Below are 22,411 nucleotides of genomic sequence, written 5' to 3' on the forward strand. Positions count from 1 at the left end.
GCTCCACTGGGAAGAATCACATCTGCTCTCTTGCAAAAGCATTGCATGCTTCAACCTTTTAAGAAACCTACTTCTACAGAATTCCAATGCCTGTTTTAATGGGCCCACAGCAACTCATGCTAAAAGCCTTAATACTAACAACAAATATTTTAATATAATCAACTGCCTGTTTGGATAATAAGTTGTGAAGTCCCTGTATTTCTATAAGGCTCTGTTCAAACCTGAAATATTCCTTAAGTAGGTCACCTGAGACTGCTAAAATTCTACTCACGTGCAGTTCTAACAATAAAATCAAAGTTCATAAAGGAACCTGAGGGGTGGTTAATTGACTTCAGTGGAGATGCATACACCTGTGTAGCCTAGTGGGACTTCCTCCTTTTATTGTTCCCACACAAATGTGACTCCTCATGAATACAGAATGCAGGAAGAAGAGTGCAGTAGCCAAGTAATGCTGCCTATTATCTGCCAGACAGTGCACGATAGTTATTTATTATAGAACACAAATCTTAATAAAAGGCATAAGAATCATGGATTAAATAGTCATGAAGAAGAAATGTCTATAATTGCACAACCAGAATAATTTTAAATAACGTGTTGAAAAAGTTACTTGTTAATCTGTAGTTTCAGGCAGGTCATACTGTTGTTTTATGTGTGGTGGAAAAGCTACTACAAGGCCTGTAGAGTTGCTGCCAGGTTCTGCACTCCTGCCTCCCAGTTTCAGCCCTGTGTTCAGCTTTGGTTTCTATTCTAAACAAAACCATGCTCAGCTAGTATACAAGGAGGTTGAAGGTATCTGAAGAGGCCAAACTTTACAAAGGACCTATCGCCCTGTGCTCAGAAAGTATGACAAGCAGTGCACTGCTTTCCTTCCAGGAAAACTCCCATGGCAGGAGGGTTGGAACTAGATGATCTTTGAGGTTCCTCCCAACCCAAGCCATTCTGTGATTCTATTATTCTAAAACTCTACAGCTGCCAGAAGAACTCAACCCCAAGGGAGGTTTATCTCTGTGACACCCTCCTTTCAGTCTGACATCAGTGGAACACACCCATGGATCCCCCAAAGCACATTGCAGACATGCAGCAAAGCCTCTGCTCAACTACTGCATGGGACTCCAGAGTTGAAGGATTGTCTTTCTGCCTCACTGTTTGCCCCCACATTATGATGGAAATGGAACAGATCTCTCATAACTGAATTTCTGAATTCAGTTTCCCCTCTTGGAATTTCTTTCCTCTCATGTCTGTTCCAGTTATTTTTTAATTCTGAAGTTAGGATATACAAACTGTTTTATCAAAGTACATTGAGGTAATGAGCAAGAGATTACAATTTTCTGCTGTATCAAACATAAGCTGTAGCTGGATTATAAAACCCAAATATGGCAGATTCTGACCACATGCATCTATTTTTCTAGCGTATACATTTCCTTTCAAGTCTACTCCAATCCAAAGATTTCCATTTCAGAGGCAGATGCAGCGGTCTCTGCTTCCTTGAAGATCAATAAAGTTTACGATTATTGAGATCCAGCCTCTGCTTTTGCCAACAACAGCAAAACTAATTGTGAGCAGCTTTATATTTAAGAAGCGCAGATCATAATGCATTCAAGAGATGCCATCTCCCAATCGTTACGGTGATCATGGTAACTGCTCTCATTTTCAGCTTCTTACAGAAACGTCTGGCTCCCTGGAGCAAGTACCCAGGGGAGAAAATGAGACAGCGCTTGCATAAAATCACTTGCACAGCAGAGATTCAGTCGTGCTGTTGTTAGGTGGCATATGCTGAACAAAAAATAATGTGTACTACTTAAACCCTATAAGGCCTGCAAAGCTGTTTAATGGAAGATGTAACAGAAACTGATGATCTTTGCGTAACAGTAAAGAGAAAGATGCAACCCTTCCTTTTCTAAAAAAATGCTATTGTTTCTAAAATTCTAATGTTTCTAAATCCAAACACATCCATCTAAATATAGCTATATATCCAGTACTGTGGGTTCTTTCACATACATGTCCTAATTTCAGCTTTACTGATCAATATGTATCTTTAAATGAAAATATTTCTTGTATTTAAAAGTAATTCGTCCATTATCGTCTGATATTTCTGTTTAGGAAGACTCTTACCTTAATGATTTTGTTCCAGATGGGCTGCATAACATACACTGATAAAGGATTTGTATCCACAGCACTGTACTGTAAGGAAAAAAGCAAAGATGTAAAACAAAGCACTGAACGATATGTATTTTTCCATCACTGTACACCATTCAGCAGCTAAGAACCTTAATACACACACTTAACCCACACATCTGAGCTGTCAAAGAGCTTTCAGTGCATAAGTGCAAGCAGGACAAAAGATTTGTGCAGCATGGCTCCTTATTTAAGTGCGTGACTTTTCATCCAATCTTTCTGAGCTCCTGATGCTACAATGGGCTTTACCACATTACTTTTTTTCTATCTGCATACAGAGGATATATTTTAATTACTTTCTACTGGAAATAATTTATATTTTATTTACTGAAATATTTTATACTGTATCTTTCAAACATTGGTTTTTAAGACCAGTTGGTCTTTTGATAGTACATGAACAGCCCAGTCTGAGCCATCCATACACTTTGCCTATGTTAACACCAGAAACAGCAGCAATACAAAGCCATAAAATCCTTATGCTGATAGAATAGTCAGATAGTGATTAGTTCAGATGAGAATGGAGGAAATCCTCTGAAAATGGGGGAAAAAGAGTCCAAGTATTCATTAGCACTGTTGAGGCACATTTACTTACTACAGATGTTATTCAAAGACTACTTGAGCTACATGATAACTTACTGACCAGCAAGCTCCGTTAATTCAAACCTGCCTAGATAAGAAGGCACAGTGCATCACCTCAGCTCCTGATCCTTTGGCTTTAGCTTTCTCATTCTCCTCACCTCAGCCCTCCAAAGCCATGAATAACATCATGCAATCCTTGCTAAATAACAGTAGCAAAATGAGGCTTTCTACCCAAGCTATACACCAGCTTTCCAGAACAACTACTTGTTCCCAGGAGGAGACTAGGAAAAATGGTCTCATTTATTTGGAACTATTTTCTTGCTCTTAGGTGGATATACTTTGAAAAACACGCAACACGATGAAATTATTGAATTGTTGTTTGCTTGATGGTTTCCAAAGTCGAGTAAACGAAAAATCAGAATAGTCTTTGTCTGTTACTAAAAAAGTGAGGACTGTGACCACATTATACCACCTAGAGACGTTCCAAGAACCCTCACACTGAACCTTCTTCCATCTGCAGGTGAACCACAGTCCTCTGGGATGGAAAAGAGCATTAAGGAGATGTGAAGAATGGAAAGCTGCTCTGCCCTCATTCAGTGATTTCTTCTAGTCAGACAAAAGGAAATGTACATGGAAAAAAAAATATTCCAGTTTTCTCTCATGGCAAAAATAACACTTTACTAGTAACATCTGCTATATAGTCCAGCAGTCTGCTCTAAAGAATCTACTAACCTCAAGGTCTTCAATCCTCAGCAGTTCAATGTTCACAGATTCTCAGAAAAGCAAATTACTTTGTCAAACATCCATATTCTAATGAATGAACATCATTAACACAAGACTGCACCAGAACTTCATGTGAAGTTCCGCATGAATGTGCACAAGAACTTCTTTACAGTGAGGGTGACGGAGCACTGGAACAGGCTGCCCAGGGAGGTGGTGGAGTCTCCTTCTCTGGAGATATTCAAGACCCGCCTGGACGCCTACCTGTGTGACGTGGTGTAGGGAGCCTGCTTTGGCAGGGGGGTTGGACTCGATGATCTCTAGAGGTCCCTTCCAACCCCTACAATTCTGTGATTCTGTGAAAATAGTACTCCGATTTGCCATTGCGTAACTCTGACATTTTCAGGCCATGCACTTACACTGAAAGACTAAAAAACATTACCTTCTGGCTGTCATCCAGCACAGCTCAGCATTGCCTCCAGCTGTTAACAGCAGGTCACATCCTCACCTCACCACACTTGGTAGAGGGGTCTGAGGCCTTGTTATCTGTTCAACTCATACCTCATTAGCATTGAGTCTGTTTCAGTACTACAGGATCTGAAACAACGTGGAGACTACATTGTAACCCAGAGGGAACTTTCGAAGATCCAAATGTGCAGGCTGGAAGAGGGATGAAGAATGGTGAAGGCCACATAATGGTGCACAACACCTCCAGGATGGACTATTTCCAAAACAAAATCTTGCTATGGCCTTGCAGAGAAAATGGAAAAGAAAAGAGGAGGGAGTGAGCTAACCAATAGTCAGAGCAGAGAGCCGGATCTCCACTTGGCTTCCCAGCCCCCTCCAGCACTGCACTATGGAAACATCCCAAGAATAGAATTTGAAACGAAGAGAACATAAAGCACATCTACACAAACCTCAGAGTCAGGAAAGAAAGTAAGCTGAAGATGTAGCTGCTTTTATTGCAGGAAGATAGTTACTTCATTTCAAGCTGGTCTTTAAGCTACCAGACAAATTATATTACTCCAGATTGCACCATACTGTGCAATACAGCCACATTCATTCAGAGATACAGAGCAAAACTGAAGTGAACTGTTTACACTTGAATTGCTAGCATCGTAATGACTCCATAGATATTGATTTCATCTTAGCAGCAACAATTATTCTATGGTTTACCTTCCTGCCTGCAAATCACCCGCTTCAACCTGCTCATTAAAATATGCAATAATTTGGTGATTTATCACAGGTCTTATTATCCCCAATGGACATTCTGCAAGATGGAGGCACAGATGAGCAGTGATTCAGTCTAAGATTATGTAGCAAAGGGTACAGACACAAGATTATTAGAAGGATCGTGTTTACAGACACCATTGAACTATACGCAATACCAGTGCCAATGTATTCAAACAAGTCACCCAAATTAGCTCAACTTTGTACTTGAGCTCACTTTTGCAGAAGGAAAGAAAGAAAGAAATATGTCCAGAATGAAAAGGCTGCAAAAAAATTATTTCCCAGACAAACTAACTTTTAAAATAACTGTATATCAGGTAGCTATCATGGTGTACGTTGCAATATATTGAATACGTGGTTCTGTGGTCCTTCTAACATTTCATGTGAGATTAGATGCCTCCAGTGGAAGAATACACAGCTGTTCCCACAGAGAAAAGATGAGAACCACTGAACAACAACACAAGGACATACATGAAGAACATAAATATTGTGATATCTGCTCTTTTCCTGCAAGAAAGCACAGCCACCTCAGGCACACTTGCAATTTAAGAGGGCTCAGTAAGGATTCTCGCTTCTGGCAAGTTATTTCATGATTTTGTAACACAAACTTTCTCCCTTCAGTAATTTATACTTTTGTAACCACAAAAAAATTAAAGAAAACACTTAAATATTGAAACATCTGGGAATAATCTTCCATCCCCCTTCCTATAATGCACTAAACACAAGGATTTTTACTTTTACTATATGAGTCTTGTAGATATTACAGGTCTGGGGTTTAAACAGAAGCTTCACAAAGGGAAAGATGAAAAGTAAACTATAAGACAACAAAACACAGCTATACAGTGTTGTGGATGCCAGATAAATCCCAAATGTTCAGCAGTTTAAAAGTGCTGATGCATTCCAAAACACAAGTCTGGCACTTTTAATAATGAAATTCCTTTATACCATCATTCAGTTAATTATTCATAAGTAGATGACTTGGATTTTTTTTATGTCCCGTCACTTAGTTTGGATTAGCTCGTCCATGTGTCTGTATTTTGATCAGGTCACTGATACCTAAGTCCAGGAGGTATAAGCCTATAGGTCATCTTAGACATCTTAGGGCTGAAGCCTACAGCAGAGTGGAAACAGAAGAAAAGGGTTTGTAACTGAGCCTGGAGAAGAGCAGAGAGTGGAGAGCATGCAATTGCATGCTTGGATACAAATGACTGTCCTCTGCATTTCCCTCCTTCAATTCCATTAGCCTGTGTACAATCACAGTCAGGAAACCTGATCAAGTTAAACTACTCGTAGAAAAATATTCAAAATCCAATATGATGATTTGGACACCTGTGCAGTTCTGATTATTAAGTTGTTAGGAAGTTGTTATTACATAAACCACTGTGCTATGGTTACTCCTTTGTAGATGTTTACTTATCATTCAGGCATCCCTCCCCATTTTGGGGAATGCCAACACAGACAGCAGGCCACACACCACACATGAGGCTGTGGGGCTCGTGAAGCTGTAGAGCGAGATAGGCTGCTCCAAGGGAGTCATGCCTGCTAGTGACCTATCATCTTGTCTGCAAAGCAGTGCCATTGCCTCAAGATCACAGGGTAAATCAGGTCAGAAAGGACCTCAGGAGGTCAGTACAAGGGGGCTGTGGTTTGCTGTGTCCAGAGCTGGCTCATCTCAGGCCAAACAAGTTCCAGCCTTGCAGCTTCTTCTCACAGAGGAACAGCTCCAGCCCCAGCCATCTTGGAGGTCGTCTGCTGAACTTGCTCTGGTTAGTTGATGTCTTCCCTGTATTGAGGGACTCAAAATTGGATGCAGTATTCTAGATACAACCTAACAAATGCCAAATAAAGGGAGATAATTACTTCTCTTGGGCCATGTCACTGTTAATACAACCCAGGATGCTCTTGATCTTCTTTGCTGTCAGGGCACAGAGGGCTCATATTCAGTTTCCTGCTTCCCACAGCCCCATTTGTCAGGAGCAAGAGGCCAATGGCCTCATCTGTTGACTGACTATGCCTGAAATGTGGGATCTGTGAGAGACATCAGAGCCACACTACTGCTGAGAGGGATGTGCTTCTGGGGGCAAGAAGAAGTAATGTGCTGGCCCCAAGAGTTAACGTGTTGCTCAATATGAGAGAATAGATGTGATTCATTGTTGGCAGGAATGTTAGTGCTCGAAGCAGAGAGAGGTGGAGAGGGATAATGCTGGAAGTCAGCAATACTTTTCAGTCAACAGCAGTTATATTAAGGGAGCTGCCTAACTTGTCCTCAGGAAAAGAGTTTGTGTAATGGAACATGTCCAAACACATTAATGAAGAAAAATGACAGAAAAGGACACAGAAATATGATTGAATACTGAGCAAGGGATAACAGGAGCCAGATACAAGTTTATAGTTGTAAAGTTAGAGGATGGACTAGTCTGGCAAAAGCACAAACCCTAATAAAAAAGCAAGACTTGTCCATTCCCAAGGAACTCACAGAAAGAACCTTAACTATCCATACTCAAAGGAGTTCTAACATGACAAGGGACTCAATTGGTATGTGGGTTTTTTGTTTGTTTGCTTTTGTTTCATTTTGCTTGCTGCATCTCTCTGTGTATATGTACAAACACTAGTGTTGTGCAAACAGTAGCCAGAACTCCCACCTGGAGAGAGCTCTGACTGGCTGTGCACTCAGACCTCTAGACAGCCCAAAGAAATTGCTTTAGTCCCAAAAGAGTAGACAGATAAAACCAGAAGAGTAGACAGATAAAAGTGGGCTGCAGTTTTTCATGAGGGATGCTGAACAGGAGCTCTGTACCATTTGTGCTAAACAAGCAGCCACCTGATCAAGAATCTTGATGCTTAAAAGAGAGGCAAGATTTCACAGAGTGATGCAAAAATCCAATTCCTCCCTCTATGACACGATCCTGACACGAGAAAGCAAATAATAATAACAAAAAAAAAACCCCAAATCATTTACATCAATTAGTGTTCTGTTAAAGCATGGATGAAAAAACCCCCACAAAAATACATATGAATACGTGGATGTGTATATGTGCATATTCTTGTATATCCCATACATAAGAATCCAGTAAGCATCTCAAAGCACTAACATCTTTTGATAGAGCAATAGAACAAAAATATATAATTGTTATTTGCATGTAATGAGACTCGAGGCATACAATTTTATCCAGAACATATCCAAAAAGTGAACTAATGGACAGAAAATCTTTGTAAACATACGAGTGAAATTCAGCACCCGAAAACAGGTACAATTACACCATCACTGGGAAAAAGTCCTGTGGCTGGTAATATCAGATGCAACATCTTTATGATGTAATTTCATTATGTTGCTGACTCATTAGCATTAGTATTTGATATGTATCATGGTTACAGAGGACTTGATACGCTACATTATGATGTCAGCTACCATTATAATGGGGTGAGAAATAAGAGATGAGAGTCATACTGTAGTTCATGGCCCATGGCCCTTCTAGACATGCACACAGTGAGTGGAAATGTAAAGTGAACTTTATATAAGAACTTTATATAACATCCTGTGCTCCACTTTGTGCCCACTGCCTCTTGTCCTGGCACTGGGCACCACCGAGAAGAGCCTGGCTCTGTCCTCTTTGCAGGTTTTTATACATGTTAAGATCCTTCCTTAAGCCTTCCCTTGTCCAGGCTGAATGTGCCCAGCTCTCAGCCCCTCCTCATGAGAGAGCTGCTTCAGTCCCTTTGTGATCCTACAGTGGGCCCGTTCCAGTATGTCCAGCTCTTGTGCTTCTGGTACTGAAAGCAAAACTCCTATTCATCCAATGTGAGCAGAACCCATTATTTCTCAGTCTCTTAGTTATAGAGGTAGCCTATAAAGATTTAGAAGACATCCAATCTTGTATTTTTTCACATCAGTCCAATCCTGGATTTAGACAAAGGAACTCGCTAGAAGGCACTGAACACACTTTGCTCTTTTGCTGTACGTTGGCAGGAGAGAAACAATCCAACCTTGAAACATGATGATCAGACCTGATACTGTTTCTCCAGCTCACCAAACTGAGGGGAGGTAACTTGAGAGGTCATGCAGCCCGATGCTTCCATCCACCACAGGATCACATTTGTTAGACACTCAGGAAGCAGATCAAGTTAACATGAGGTGACGAGTTCTGCCTTCCAATTGCTTGTGATAAATTACCATGCTGGTGAATTAAAATAAAACACAATAACCAAAACTTGCCCAAGAAAGTTGTAAGCAGCTGGTTTGTAACACTCTAACCACTGGGTTTTACATCCTTCTGAGAGAAAGGGAATGATTTCTTAAGACTGGTGAAACGGTTACACAGTCTCCTCCAGAACCTGCTGTTACAGTGCTTGGCTGCCCTTACCATCACGGCACTGACACACCACCCAACTTAAATGTGTCTTTGTGCAGCCAAAGCTTGTATATTATCTTTCTTTAAAAGGGCATGCACGAAGACTATCTAGCTGGTATCTCTCCTAGCCTGAGTGTATTATGACTTTCTCTCAGCTTGTGCTTTCTGAGAGTCTTAAACATTTTAAAGCCATTCTGTGGGCTGTAAATTGTGCGCCAAAGCAAGTAGGGTGCGCTATTCCATCTGATACCCAAGTGGTGCCTCAAGGACAGCAGTATATGCAGCCCCTTTGATTAACTATGACACTTCACACATCATAGCTTCTCTTGTTTAAAACAGCTACAACTCTGATGACGCATCAATCCCAGGTATGTCTTGCAGTCTGTTGTTATGGTTTTCTTTCAAAATGCTGGTTTTCTTTCCCTTGCACATTGTACCTTGCTGACCGAATTGCATTGTATTTATTTCTGGATATTATATCTGTTTTTTTCAAGAACATTTTAAATCATAAGCCTATTCTTCAAAGTCCTGTGGTATCACTTGAAAATTTTACTCTGTCCTGGCAGTCATACAGTGTAATTCCATGGGTGCTCCCCTAGCACTGAAAAACACTGGTAACAGAAATACTAAAGTAGGAACAACATGGCCCAAGACCTAAAATTGCAGCTGGCTGTAGCTATTCCCAATGGGAGGAAGCAGAGCCAAGTCCAGGTATGAGCTGATTCTGCTTTACAATTACAGTGAATCTCCTGTGCTTGCAATTGTCTGAAATCTGTACATTGCCATCTGCCCCACAGGCAGGATATGGCAGAATTATCACAGCAGTGATACCAAGGGTTGCAAGTCTTGTCATCACACCTCTACCTGTTCACTGCACAGTTTGGGCCAGAGCAAACTAAAATGAACCTCTAAATGGCTGTGTCCCCACTGGTATTTAGAACAGACCAAGAAGGGCATATTTGTAAAGCAAAATAGCTGACACTGAGGATCTAGTGTCCATGTCATAAGGATTTCAGAAGGTTTTATACTGAACTCATTCTAGACTGACTTCATAGACTGTATGCTAATAACTACATTAGCGTGTGCCCAGTACACCTACATTAGGGACATTCCAAGGGAATCCCTCCTGTGTACCTCAGGGTGGCTCTGTGACATGAACTAAAGCTTGGTAATGAGAGACTTACCTAAAAGCACACTCCTGATCTGAGCTGTAATGCTAAATATGCGTACAACTGATGATGCTAAAGGATGCTGAAGTTTCTGCATTCATTAGGTCTGCCGTTCCTGTTGCAAAGAACTGTATGGGTTTTGTTGCCAAGATCCTCCTCCCACTGCGAACAAGAGACAGCAAATGGCCAAGGCATACAACTGGGGCATTCATGGCAAAGAAATCAGTTCAGCTGTGTGGAGATTGTGAAAATTACAAAGTGATTTATTCTTGCTAAAAGTGTACCTTTATGAAATGGATTTGATTACACACTCTTTTAAGTTGTGTTATGTTTGGCTCTTAGTTGTCAGTGTCTTAAATGTGCAAAGTGTGGATTGCATTGAGCCACTGTGTTGGTGCAAGTACAGTGCTGCAATGTAGTGTACGGTGGAGATGGATGCCTCTGTCTAGCTTCCTAGGCATGCAATAGGCTGCTTTAGCGCTCATAAATCCTCCCAGAGCTTACCCAGCTCTCCACAGGGCCTGCTCTCATGCCCCTCCCTGTGCTCTAGAGCTTGGTCCACCAAAAAAGAAACTGGAGGAAACCTGTGTCTGCTGGGTACAGTGAGCTGAGTTTAGCACTGGGACTCTGCAGTAAAGGAAGCAGGGCTAGGAAGCTGGAGGTGCAGGCCAAGGCCTTGGGTTGGAGCTGAAAATGGAGGAGAGATGGCAGCCTGAGAGAAACGAGGAGTGGATGAATACAAACTCAGGCCTGGGAGGGGCAAGAAGCTGTGGTTGTGGTATCAGTGTCGGGCATAGGACTGAGTAGGGAGGAGGTGGGGAGAGATGGAGGTTTGTGGTATGGTCTGCTTGCCTCACCTTGCTGCATTCCCCTTGTGGAAGCTCAAACACACCGTGAGCAGCACTGCAGGAATGGGCCACTGCCTGCTCTGCCACCACCTCCTGCGGCCTGGAGCAGGGTGGGCAAGAACTGTGACCTGCAATGCACACCTCATCCGGCCGTGCTGCTCTGTGTCATTTGTTTCTGCCATGTCCCTGCCACAGGTAACCTGGGATAAAGTTGCTATTTGGTCTCATTTCTCCAAAACCTGCGCTTACCATCATTTTCCAGATCAGCAGATACTTCTGAAGTGTGTTGGCTGATCTCTATGGTTAAGAAAGCAGTCTAACATACTTTCCAACGCAACCGAGAAACCAAAGGCACTTTAATATGCTGGAGTAAAATGTTGCAACGTGTGATTCTGCCTTCTGGTAATGATTAATTCCGAAGAAGCACACAATGGTTACAAGCTTAAAAAAAAATGTTATTTTGGTTCTTTTCCATCTGCATTTGTTTGCTGCTACTTTTACCCAAATGATAAGGAAGAATGTAACACAAACTTCTTGTGTTTGCCTTGCAAGCCCCAGTTATTATGTCTGCTCCTGCTCAAAATAGCTTTTCATTTTTCCTCAGGCGAACCCAGTCAGGAGCTCAGATCTGCTGCCCAAGCACGGGTCTGTGCAGCTCACAGCCAGCGGCAGCCCACAGCACAGCAGACACCCAGCCACGTTAACACCTTCACCAAATTGCTGGCAAAACAAGCTGCTGGAAAGTATCCTGGAGCAGGTCTTGCAGCCACAGCTCCTCCTAAACAACTCCCTCAGCAGTGAACGGAGCTGGGTGGGAACCCCACAGAGAAGACAGAGGCCAAGTAAAAGAAAGCAAGGAGCACGGTGAGCACAAGGTAGGAACAACTCTGGGAAAGTGGGCCTGAAATACGAGGTTCGCTGCTGGAAGCTGGAAGCTGGCACATCCCCGTGCCTGTAGGATGGAACAGGTGAAGGTGTGCTGGTGTCCCGGGCACCCACAGCTCTGCTGAGGAACTGCGCAGGCAGCAGCCTGGGAACGAAACTCGGTATCTCCTCCATCTGCTGCACACTGACGGTAAATCAAGATATTTCACGACCCACCCATTCATTTAAATTCTGCAGGTCTCTTATTTGCAAACATGAGGTTTGTTTCAACTTATTTAAAGTAAGCTTTTTCTTTTTTTCTTTTCTAGCTTTCTTATTTATTTCTCAAAGCTGAAGCATTCTTCTGAAGGCAGGACGTGCACCAAACCACAACCAGCCCCGTAAAGATGCATAAGGAGGCTACACCCCACCCGTGCTTTAGCAGGAGGGTGGGCTCGGTGATCTCCAGAGGTCCCTTCCAACCCCTACATCCTGTGACTGTGATTCTTAAAAACGCCATCCACACAGGATCCACCAGGATCCGATGCTACGCGACTCCCGTTCACCTCCCCGGAGCCTTATACAGGCAGCGGGGCTCCGCGCCGCCTCAGCCCGTACCGTAGCCCCGGGACACCCGCGGGGCTCGGAGCCCACCCGTCGCGGTGCTGAGCTCCGTTACCTTGTAGTGGCGGAAGCCGTCCAGCTGCCGGCCGCTCACATAACGCCGCCGCCACATCGCGTCGAGCCACGCCGGGCGGGGAAGGCAGAGCCGGGGCTGGATGGGGCTGGGAGGGCCGGGGGCGGGCGCAGGGCGGGGATTAAAATCCATTACTCAGCCCTGTGAGCTTTGCCAGGCACCGAGTGCATTGCGAGAGCCGGTGTTATTTTACAAGCTGTGCAGATTTGATAGGAATTTATATACAAGTTAAAATCGCTAAGTGCAAGCTGTATACAATAGATCTTGTTCTCTGTTATTAATTACGCATTAATCACTTAAGACACACGCCCACTTTCTGCTTCCAGAAGCAACATCTGAGCTTCAGGCCTTGAAAACAGCCAATGCATACTGAGCTTCTCATCACCGAGTTAATGATGCCAGTCAGGGAAGGTAAAGGATTTGGATCTGACACTTTTCAGAAGCCAGTGCCTTAAATTAACGTGCATGCATACATGGGATTTTGATTTGGGATTCCCTTCACCCCATTTGATCACCATTTGATTTGATTTGAAGCAGTCACTGTTGGGTAGGGGAGACTGAGAGAGCTGGGCCTGTTCAGCCTGGAAAAGAGGTTCTAGTGATCTTATCAGTGTATGTAGATATCTGAAGGGAGGGTGCAAAGAGGACAGAGCCAGGCTCTTTTCAGTGGTGCCCAGTGCCAGGATAAGAGGCAGTGGGCACAAACTAGAACATGGGATGTTCCCCCAGAGCACCAGGAGCACTTCTGTGCTGTGCAGGTGATGGAGCACTGGCACAGGCTGCCCAGAGGCTGTGTGTGGGCTCTGCTCCTCTGAGACCTACAGCAGCCAACTATTCTTCACATGGGGACATCAGTAAAGCAATGAAAGCAGCCTTAGTGCTTTAGCCCATTTCCTTGTATATGTTCCTGAAAATTAATGAGTTATAGCCTGAGGAAAATAGAGCTCTAGCTGGCACCAGTGAGTGGGTATTACAACCTGAAAGCACTTCCATTTCACAATCTTGAGTGTGGATGAGACAAACATTAAGACAAATGTGCAAATAAGAACATCGTTAGCTTTCAGTAAAGACGAGGCTTAAGTTTTATAAAATCTCTGGCTTGAATACTTGTGACAGTTCAGACTTTAGTACTAAAGAAATTACCCCAACAGGGCTTTCTACAGCTCAGAGGGAAATGATCTGAGGCCAGATCTGACTGCAGTGAAATCAGTAGTGGAGTTCCCAGGACTTCAGTGCTGTTTACTAATGATGTGTAGCACAGGGGAAAATGTGTTGGATCTAGACTGGCTTGTCTTTGATCTAGGCCAGGCTTTGGGATCGTCTATTATCTATTATTCAGGCTGGACATTAGGAAGTATTACTTCTTGGAAAGGGTAGTCAGGCATTGGAATGCACTGCCCAGGGAGGTGGTGGAGTCACTGACCATGGGAGTGTTCCAGAAACGTCTGGATGTTGTGTTGATGGATATGATTTAGCCAGGAAGTATTGGTAATGGTTGGACTAGATGATCTTCTAGGTCTTTTCCAACCTTGATAATTCTGTGATTCTCTGTGATTCATTTGTCAGTCTGGTAAGTGGAAACACTGCGAGCTTTTGGAAGGATGTGGCTTTTAACACTGTTTTGAACGTAGCATAAAAGCATTTAAGAATAACGGGGATGCCCCCACAGCCGACACACGGCGCTATTGTGGTAGCCCAAGAGACCCCACACACCACACAGCGCCCGCTCTCCTCCTTAAGTACGGCCCCTCGTGACATCACCGCGCAGACCAATGAGGAGCGGCGGCCGCGTTGGCGCCAAACCCGGACCGGGGTTCTTGGCCGCCACGCCCCTAGGGCTCCCCTGCCACGTGACCGGGGCGATGCCCAGTAGGAAGGTAGTGTGTGCGGGTCGGGGCTGTGCGGGTGGGGGGGGCTGTGTGTGTGTGTGTGTGGGGAGGGATGGCCGCCCTGCTCCCCTCATGGAGCTCCGGGTGCCGTGGGGGGTGCGCTGCTCCTGGTGCTGGGTTGGGAGCGCTGAAGGGATTCAGAGCGGGTTCGGTGGCAGCCGGGGAACATAAACCCTGAGGCTTCGGTCGGGGCGAGCGGGGTCGGTGTCATAGTATCACAGTCTCATGCGGGTTGGAAGGGACTTTAGAGATCATCGAGTCCAACCCCCGGGATTCGAGCCTCTGTGTAGCAGAGCGGCACTTCTACCACTTGCACCATACGGGGGGATTCGAACCTGGGTCCCCAGTGTTGCAAGGCGGCATTCCTACCACTGCGCCACCGGGGCACACTCCGGTGTGGGTCTCTCCGTGGCTCGGTCTCTTGCTGCCTGGCGGCTGTGCGGATAGACACGGCTTAAGGTGGGATGGGCTTTACAGATCATCTTGTTTCAATCCTCTGTTGTTTCCAGCCGGCAGCTCACGCTGCTCAGGGCCCCGTCCAACATGCTCTTAAACAGCTCCTGGAATGGGGCACCCGCAGCTTCTCTGGGCAACCTTGTACCTACTTCAGGTAGTAGGTGCTTAAAAATCACTTCTCCTTTTAGCACGTTGATAGGCTATGTGTATTTCGCAACAGTTCTTTAAGCACAGCTAAGTTTGAAGCCCATCTTTATTGAAAGATGTCATCAGACCTATGGTAACCTACTCTATCATGTCCATATTTTCTTCTAAAGATACTAAAAATTACAGACTGGTGGAAGAGCTACGAGTGAGCAGCAATGGCTGAACTAGATGGTGATGGCATTTGATGACAGCTTTAGGTCATGTTTTCCCCCTTCAGTGTTACCACAGTAACTTGTATCGGTGCTTACACAAGCATGTGTAGGTTTAAAAGGAAAAACACCCTGTGTTCAAGTGGGAATATTACACAGTTGTGTGTATATCCATGTAAGGATCAGTTAATGAGAAAATAGCCTTTCATTGTGGTGTTGAGGAACATGATTTAGCCGGGAAGTATTGGTAATGGTTGGACTAGATGATCTTCTAGGTCTTTTCCAACCTTGATAATTCTGTGATTCTGTGATTAACAGATGTAAAGATCAGAAGCACATGAAAATACCAGTCCCATGCATCAGCATCAATAGAAGTATTTTGGAAAGTAATATATATGTATTTTGAAGCACACGCTGGCAGTCTGGAAGGAGGAATGCCAGGTCACTGTGACCGTAGTTATGCAGCTCAGCATTTTTTGCAAGTGATTACAACTTGGTGAGAACACTGAGTTAAGATAGTGGGTATTTTTGCCAGTTGACTTTGGAAAGGATGTGTGCTGGTTTTCATTATGGAAAAAGAAATCTTGTCTCTTTTAAAAGAGCAAAGCCTTTTCCTTTATGTCCTTCAGTTTGTGTTGCTTTTGTGCGTTAGAGAAAGTGATGTGTCAAAGAGATGCTGCTGGTGTATGCAGTAGATACTGTACTGGGTCATGCTTTTGTGGGGGCTTGTTTCATAGTTCTCAGGCACAGGCTCAAGGAGTTGGGATTGTCTGGTGTGTAAAGGGCTGTGTACAGTCAGTCGACACTGAACATATGGGCCCAATGACTGCAGTCATTTATGGTGCCTCTGCTTAACAAACATTTGCAGAAGTAACGATATATAGATCGGTTGAGTTGGATAGTTAAAAATCAAAACCAACCCTCCAGCCCTGTACATTTAGCAGCCTGGTGTCCAATCATTATATACTTATTGAAGTGTCACTGTCTCACTTCTCATTGCACCACAGAGGCTGATTTGCCCTTTACCTTGCTGAGAGTTACTGCAGGGGTAAATGGGGCAAGCAGTGTTTTATGTGCCTTTGGCATGGAGGGGGGGGGCGTATTTTGTCTCCAGACACTGTGCTCAAATCCACAAGATTTAGTGACCCTGTGTTTTGCAGTCCCTTTATTTTTGAGATGCACTGGATCTACATAGTCTTATCTCCTTTGAACTTCATTTGGTTGCTTTTTTTTTTTTTTTTTAATACCACGACCTTGGGTTTGGATGCTTCATGCATAACACTAATCATTACCCAATATATTTTTGCATCCCACTTTTATACCAGAGCAAAAAGTTTAACCTTGTGACTTGAGGTGAAAAGAACTTGCTGTTTGTGCTGCAGTTCTTTAGGAACAGCATGTCCCTTGGACTGGCTTTGTTATCTTACAGTGCAGAGAAACGGAGGGTTTCTCTGTGAAAAGGGATTTAATGATTTTTAAGGATAATATAGTGAGAAACATGACAGATTCATTCTTTAGTTCTGTGTTTGAAATGCTTCCTGACAATAGAAAATCATTACGAAGCCTGTTTTACATAACTCTTAGCACATGCATTTGTGTGGCTTTTTCAGTTGTTTGCCACTGCCTCTGCTTTTAATTGACCATCAAAAGCTGTGTACTGCAAACCCTGGAGCAAGTCCTAGTGATGTTACTGACACAGATATGCATTCTTGCAAACTGCAGTACCCCAGTTAAGAAACATGCTTGGTTGGTTGTTTAATGGAGTTCTGGGTATTGATTACCTGCTCTGACCTCCTGCACAACGCAGAATTCAATCAGATTAAATGAGACTTTGAAGGAATTGTGTAGTTGTATTATACTGAGCTGCTATTAGGACTGTCATCTTCATTGGGCAGCTGACAGGTACTACAAGCAGAAGTTCAGATGAACAGCAAATAGCACACTTGTCAAAGATCATATTTACCCATGACAATTAGCACTACTGTTGTTGTGTGGCATTGCATTAAAAAATGCTTGGTCGTGTTCAATACTTTTCTTGTTCCATCTCTTAAAATATGGAGCTTGGTTGGAAGTATTTAGGAAAGGGGAATTTCTAGATTAAATAAATGTCACTTGAGAAGCATTATGTATGTGCAGTTTTTGATGGGTTCCTTTTTCTTAGCGGAAGCGGTTTTGGAACGTGTCCTTCCCAGAAGATACAGCCCTACAGCTGAAAAAACCAAGTCTCAGGACGTCAGTGGCTGCTGCTTCAATTTCCAGTGCGTGGCTTAAGTGTGGGGATGGCTTCCAGAGCACTTCTATGCTTGAGGTAAAATGCTGGCTTGCTTAAAGGTGTAAGAAAGAAAAGCCAACTGATAGAGTGGTTTCCATGCTTGACTGAATAGTCACCCTTTTTTGTATTGTACCTGATTGTATTATTTAAAGGTAATTTAACACTTGGGGTTGGGAGTTGTTTCTTCCTTTAAAAAAAATTAAGAACGGAACAAAATGACTTTATATCTAACTAGAATTCTTCTAATGCAAAATAAAGAGTGTGTTTGCAACAAGGAATTCACTGTAGAAAAATACTGCTTCATGACCTTGCAGCTTCTGTTTTGAATTACATGTCAAATTAAGTGTATTTTTTTCTATGTTAGTCTTGGTCATGAAGTGAGATATTCAGTCAGCTCAGAGTGAGAAAGGGCTGTGTGCTGAAAATAGTCTTTGATTGATTTGTTTTTGTTTCTTTCTGGTACTGAGCAGTGATAGTGTTACATAGTTTGTGGGATTTAGTGAAATAGAGACAGAACCACAGAAGGCTTCTGTCTGCAACTTTGGAACAGGGCATGTGCTTTAACAAGCATGGTCTTCCTGCCCCCTTTTGACACTAATGCTGAAAATAGTGGCTTTTGTTGTTTGCAAGGTTAGATATAATTCTTGTCATTGTCACAGTGAACTTATTTTCCTCAATTACGAAAATTAAGCTTTTCTGTTAATGTTCTCATGGTACTGCAGTGTAGTAGGAGACTGAAAAATTTGTCTGAAGATGTGCTCAGCTGTGGGTGTTTAATAACAGTTCTGAAGTATATTACTATAAGGACAATGTTAACGCAACATTGATAATCTTGATTCAATCTCTTTTTCTAGTCATCGAGACCTGCTGCTAATAAAACCAAGACTAAGAAGCACCTTGGACCGCTCCTAACAACTGCCGAAAGCCCAGCTGGTATGTTACAGCAGCGTCATCTTGGTATTGTCAAAAAGACTTCTGCTTTGTTTCACCCCTTATCAAGGTAGAAGCTGCTAAAAGTACTGGTTTTCTTCTATTTTTGTACTTAGAATCAAATTTAGAGAAGAGACAGTCTTGATATTATTGTGATTGGGCTCCTCTCTTTACCTAGAATGCCAGTTCTGTGAAACTGCATCAACTTTAGCTATTGCTCTTGAACAGGTAGAGCAGTACTAGTACAGTGTATAGTACATATCCTAGCAGGGACAGAACATTGTCCACAGTTTTAAGAGGAAGGAGCAAAAACCAACTTGTGGCTGTCTAGATGGAGGGTGAGATAATTCTCACTTCATCTTAGAGACTGAGAAGCAGGTGTGTGAGTAACAAGGTATTTTGTAAGTATGAAGAATAGGGAGTAAAATGGAACTTTGTCAACATCCTGCATTCAACATCTTCTCGATGTACCTGAGTCTGTTTAGTGTTGTGATAGAAAAAGAACTCTAGGCACAGTGAGTAGTATGAGGACTTAGGGACTGCCTCATATCTTTCACTTTTTGAGTCCAGAGGAAAGGAGAGATAGGGCAATGATTTCTTCAGCCTTCATTTTTCTACTTGCTCTAGTAGCAGAATGAAAATGAAAATAAAGCATGGGTGTATAAGAAATATTCAAGTTAACTTTCCAGTATTCATCTCTTGCTTGCTGACAGAACTGGTAAGTTTTTTTTTTCCAGTTCAAAAGCAGTATAGTTTAATTTTTTAAAGATTTTACATTTAATTGTACTGTATTTCTGTAACAATCTAAAACTTAATTCTCTTTAATAGGATCTGCTGCTGAAAGCTCTAAGGAGGCTGAAGACATAATTTGGACCTCTAGTGGCAGCGATTTTTCAGATAATGAAGATAAAACATCGATTTCAAGGTTACACAGCAAAAAAAGTCTCACTTCCAAAATAGAGAAGTCACAGGGCAGACATGTTTTGTTAGAGGATGGAAGTGATGAAGGTAAGTTCAGACAGAAGCAGATTTGTCAAAAAACTTCGTCAGCTTCAAGTGCTGTAATAGAAATACTGTGAGGTCATTCTGCATAAAGGACACAACTAAACTAAAATGAGTTTAGATTATTTGGAGGATTTTTTTTCCATCAGTATCAGCAAATATAGTATAACCTCTCATTATGAATTAAGTCCAAGAAATTAAACTCTGGAGTTCAATAGTATTTTGTATTGTTTCCTTTCCTATGGTCATAGAGGCTGGGGTTGTGAACACCTTCCTCTGCCTGCTCTGTTCTACTAGTGGTATTGCTGTCTCTACATAACACTGAGTAGACTTGGCAGGATCTGCAGCTGCAGATAACATCATTTTACGTGGCATGAGTTCTCATTTCAGTACACAGTATTCCTTGTTTTCTCTGCTAGCTGTACTGTGCAAGCAACCGTGAGTTTTTTTTTTTTAGGACTTGCTTTCTACTTTGTAAAGCAGGGGATGACAGATAGCAGAGACTTTGATCAGGCAGTACAGCTGAAGACAGAAGAATTTAGTGTGCTTTATTATACTAGATGATTAGGATAATGTTTAGTTTGTGTTAGAACTTGTCAAGAAGCATTTCCAATGTGATTACTTGAGATGGATCTGAATCATTACAGGCAGGCTTTGGATCCCGGGTATCTGGTAGCTTTCAAACTGTATTTCAAACTGACTAATGTGCCACATAGTTTTAAGAGACCTCTGTGTGCTAAACTAGTCACCAGTGGCTGTATTTAAAACTTTTTCTATACAGCTTCCTTGTTTTTTTTAGAAACAGAAATGAATTCACACACAGGCAAACCAGAGCTTTCTGTTTATTTGCCTGGGTGTCTTCAGCATTAGAAGTTCTGTGTAGAAACTGTTTAATGATGTAGCAGAGCAAGCTACCGCTGTTCCATGTATCTATAGAGATGCCAGGAGCATCTTTACATGTAGGTGCCTCCTTTCTCTGCTTTCTGCTAAAACAACACAAGCAAAACTCATGTACTCGTTTTTTGTTTTTTTTTTTTGACAATAGCAGGACACGGGGAAATGGATCCAAGTTGAAAGAGGGAAGATTTAGGTTGGATGTTAGGGGGAAGTTCTTCACTAGGAGAGTGGTTAGGCCCTGGAACAGGCTGCCCAGGGAGGTTGTGGATGCCCCATCCTTGGAGGTGTTCAAGACCAGGTTGGACAGGGCCCTGGGCAACCTGATCTAGTAAATGTGTATGTTTGGTGGCCCTGCCAGGCAGGGGGGTTGGATCTACATGATCTTTGAGGTCCCTTCCAACCCAGGTCGTTCTGTGATTCTGTTTTCTTCCTCTAAACTTCATATTTTCAAAATGGAATGAGATTCTATTTGCCAGTAGCTTGTGTTCTGAGACTCTTGTACCTGAAGGGAGCATTTAGGGGGGCTGCTACGGCAGCTCAGGCTCCCACCGCCTTTCAGAAGAACCTTTTGAATGAGTACAAGTGTATTTCTGGACTACTTGGTCATGAGTGTGGTGAAAGAACAGATCTGCATCTGTGTTTATTGATGTTTTGTCACTGTTCTTTGAGGTAAACACTTAATTTCTCCTGAGCAATCAGGCAGAAGAAAACAACTCAAACATCTGTCGGATGTGCTCAGAGGATTGGTTTGCAGACCTGTGTGGTTGGCCATGGTGTTCCATAAGGTTACTGTTTCAAGTACAGGTGGGAGTTACCACTCGTAACAGATGTTAATTTCCATAAGCTTTGTGGCTCTTCCAGGTCACTGTCTGAAGTATTTGCTTTTACTTAGAAGTTAATCTTGAATAAGTAGACTTGGGAAAAATCCAATGCAACTGGATGGAAAAAAAACCAAAGCTACTCTAAATCCTAAAAAATTAACAACTAAACCAAGTCATGGGTAATTGATGTTTTAATCTTTACATTCATAATGTTTGAATAATATGTGAATGAATAAGGAACATTATTGCAAATCTCCTTTAGATGAATCGAAGTTTATTGACTGGGAGAAGGATAGTGAGTCTACAGATGAATGTGATGAATCTGAGAAAGATGGCAGCTCACTGGAGATATCTGACACAGATTCCTGCTCAAATCTTAATTCCCTGCCTGTCAAAGAGGAGAATGATGAGCTTTGTATGGTAAGAAACTGTTTTCTTTTAAAAGTTCTTTTTTTCTCCTATAATTATACAGTGTATTCTCATTTGATTACACTTAACTCTGTGTGTGAGGCTTCTGTTTGTCTTACCTTTAAAAGGACTCCTGTTAGCAAGAGCTTTGGGATATTTTCTCTGACTCCCAAACCTCAAAACCAACAGTGCCCCACACCTAGAAATTGGTTGTGTGATTGCTGAGACACAGAATGACTAAGATAGGAAGGTGCCTCTGGAGATCATCCAGTTCAACCCCTGTGCTCAAAGGAAGGTCTCATAGAGTGAATTGCTCAGGGCTGTGTGGTTGTGTTTTGAGTCCCTTCGAGCTTGGGGACTCCACAGTCTTTCTGAGCAACCTGTGTAATCACTCTAAGTTTATTCTTAATATAAATGGGATTTGTTGTATTTCAACATGTGCAAAACAAGATGGCTAAGTGGATAGATTTCTTACCAGGAATGTGGTGATTTGGATTCTCCATAGCCCTTGTCTAATGGATTTCTCCTGCAAGCTGATGTCAATTTCCTGTTATGTGCTGGGTCAGACAGTGTCTTATTTCTCTGGAGTGCTTTGGAGTGTGCAAGGTGCGCAGCCCCTCAGGAGCCTGGCGCCGGCCTCCAGCTGCCTTCACTAGGAGAGTGGTTAGGCCCTGGAACAGGCTGCCCAGGGAGGTTGTGGATGCCCCGTCCTTGGAGGTGTTCAAGACCAGGTTGGACGGGGCCCTGGG

At 42.8% G+C, this 22,411-nt stretch overlaps 2 protein-coding genes and 1 long non-coding RNA gene across 5 annotated transcripts in view; 2 read left to right on the forward strand and 1 right to left on the reverse strand.

The window, feature by feature from the left end:
• LOC107310144 (ethanolaminephosphotransferase 1-like) overlaps nt 1-12,725 on the reverse strand; it is a 38,125-nt gene extending 25,400 nt beyond the window's left edge. The window contains exons 1-2 of the mRNA XM_015855512.2: nt 12,614-12,725; nt 2,113-2,181 (exon numbers count right to left, since the gene is read on the reverse strand). Of these exons, the coding sequence (XP_015710998.1) occupies nt 2,113-2,181; nt 12,614-12,670 (126 nt within the window). The 5' untranslated portion in view covers nt 12,671-12,725. The remainder of the gene's footprint in view (nt 1-2,112; nt 2,182-12,613) is intronic.
• Nucleotides 11,576-12,891, forward strand: LOC116652957. The gene is made up of 2 exons (XR_004306216.1): nt 11,576-11,945; nt 12,264-12,891. It is a non-coding gene; the product is annotated as an uncharacterized LOC116652957 (long non-coding RNA).
• Nucleotides 12,892-14,386: 1,495 nt separating this feature from the next.
• The window catches only part of SPIDR (scaffold protein involved in DNA repair), a 181,017-nt gene continuing 172,992 nt past the window's right edge, over nt 14,387-22,411 (forward strand). For all 3 annotated transcript variants that reach the window (XM_015855506.2, XM_015855508.2, XM_015855509.2), the window contains exons 1-5: nt 14,387-14,508; nt 17,494-17,640; nt 18,459-18,537; nt 19,363-19,542; nt 21,517-21,674. In XM_015855506.2, coding sequence (XP_015710992.1) covers nt 14,404-14,508; nt 17,494-17,640; nt 18,459-18,537; nt 19,363-19,542; nt 21,517-21,674 — 669 coding nt within the window. In that variant the 5' untranslated portion in view covers nt 14,387-14,403. The remainder of the gene's footprint in view (nt 14,509-17,493; nt 17,641-18,458; nt 18,538-19,362; nt 19,543-21,516; nt 21,675-22,411) is intronic.

The sequence above is a fragment of the Coturnix japonica genome, chromosome 2 (assembly GCF_001577835.2).
Source record: "Coturnix japonica isolate 7356 chromosome 2, Coturnix japonica 2.1, whole genome shotgun sequence".
Lineage (NCBI taxonomy): Eukaryota > Metazoa > Chordata > Aves > Galliformes > Phasianidae > Coturnix > Coturnix japonica.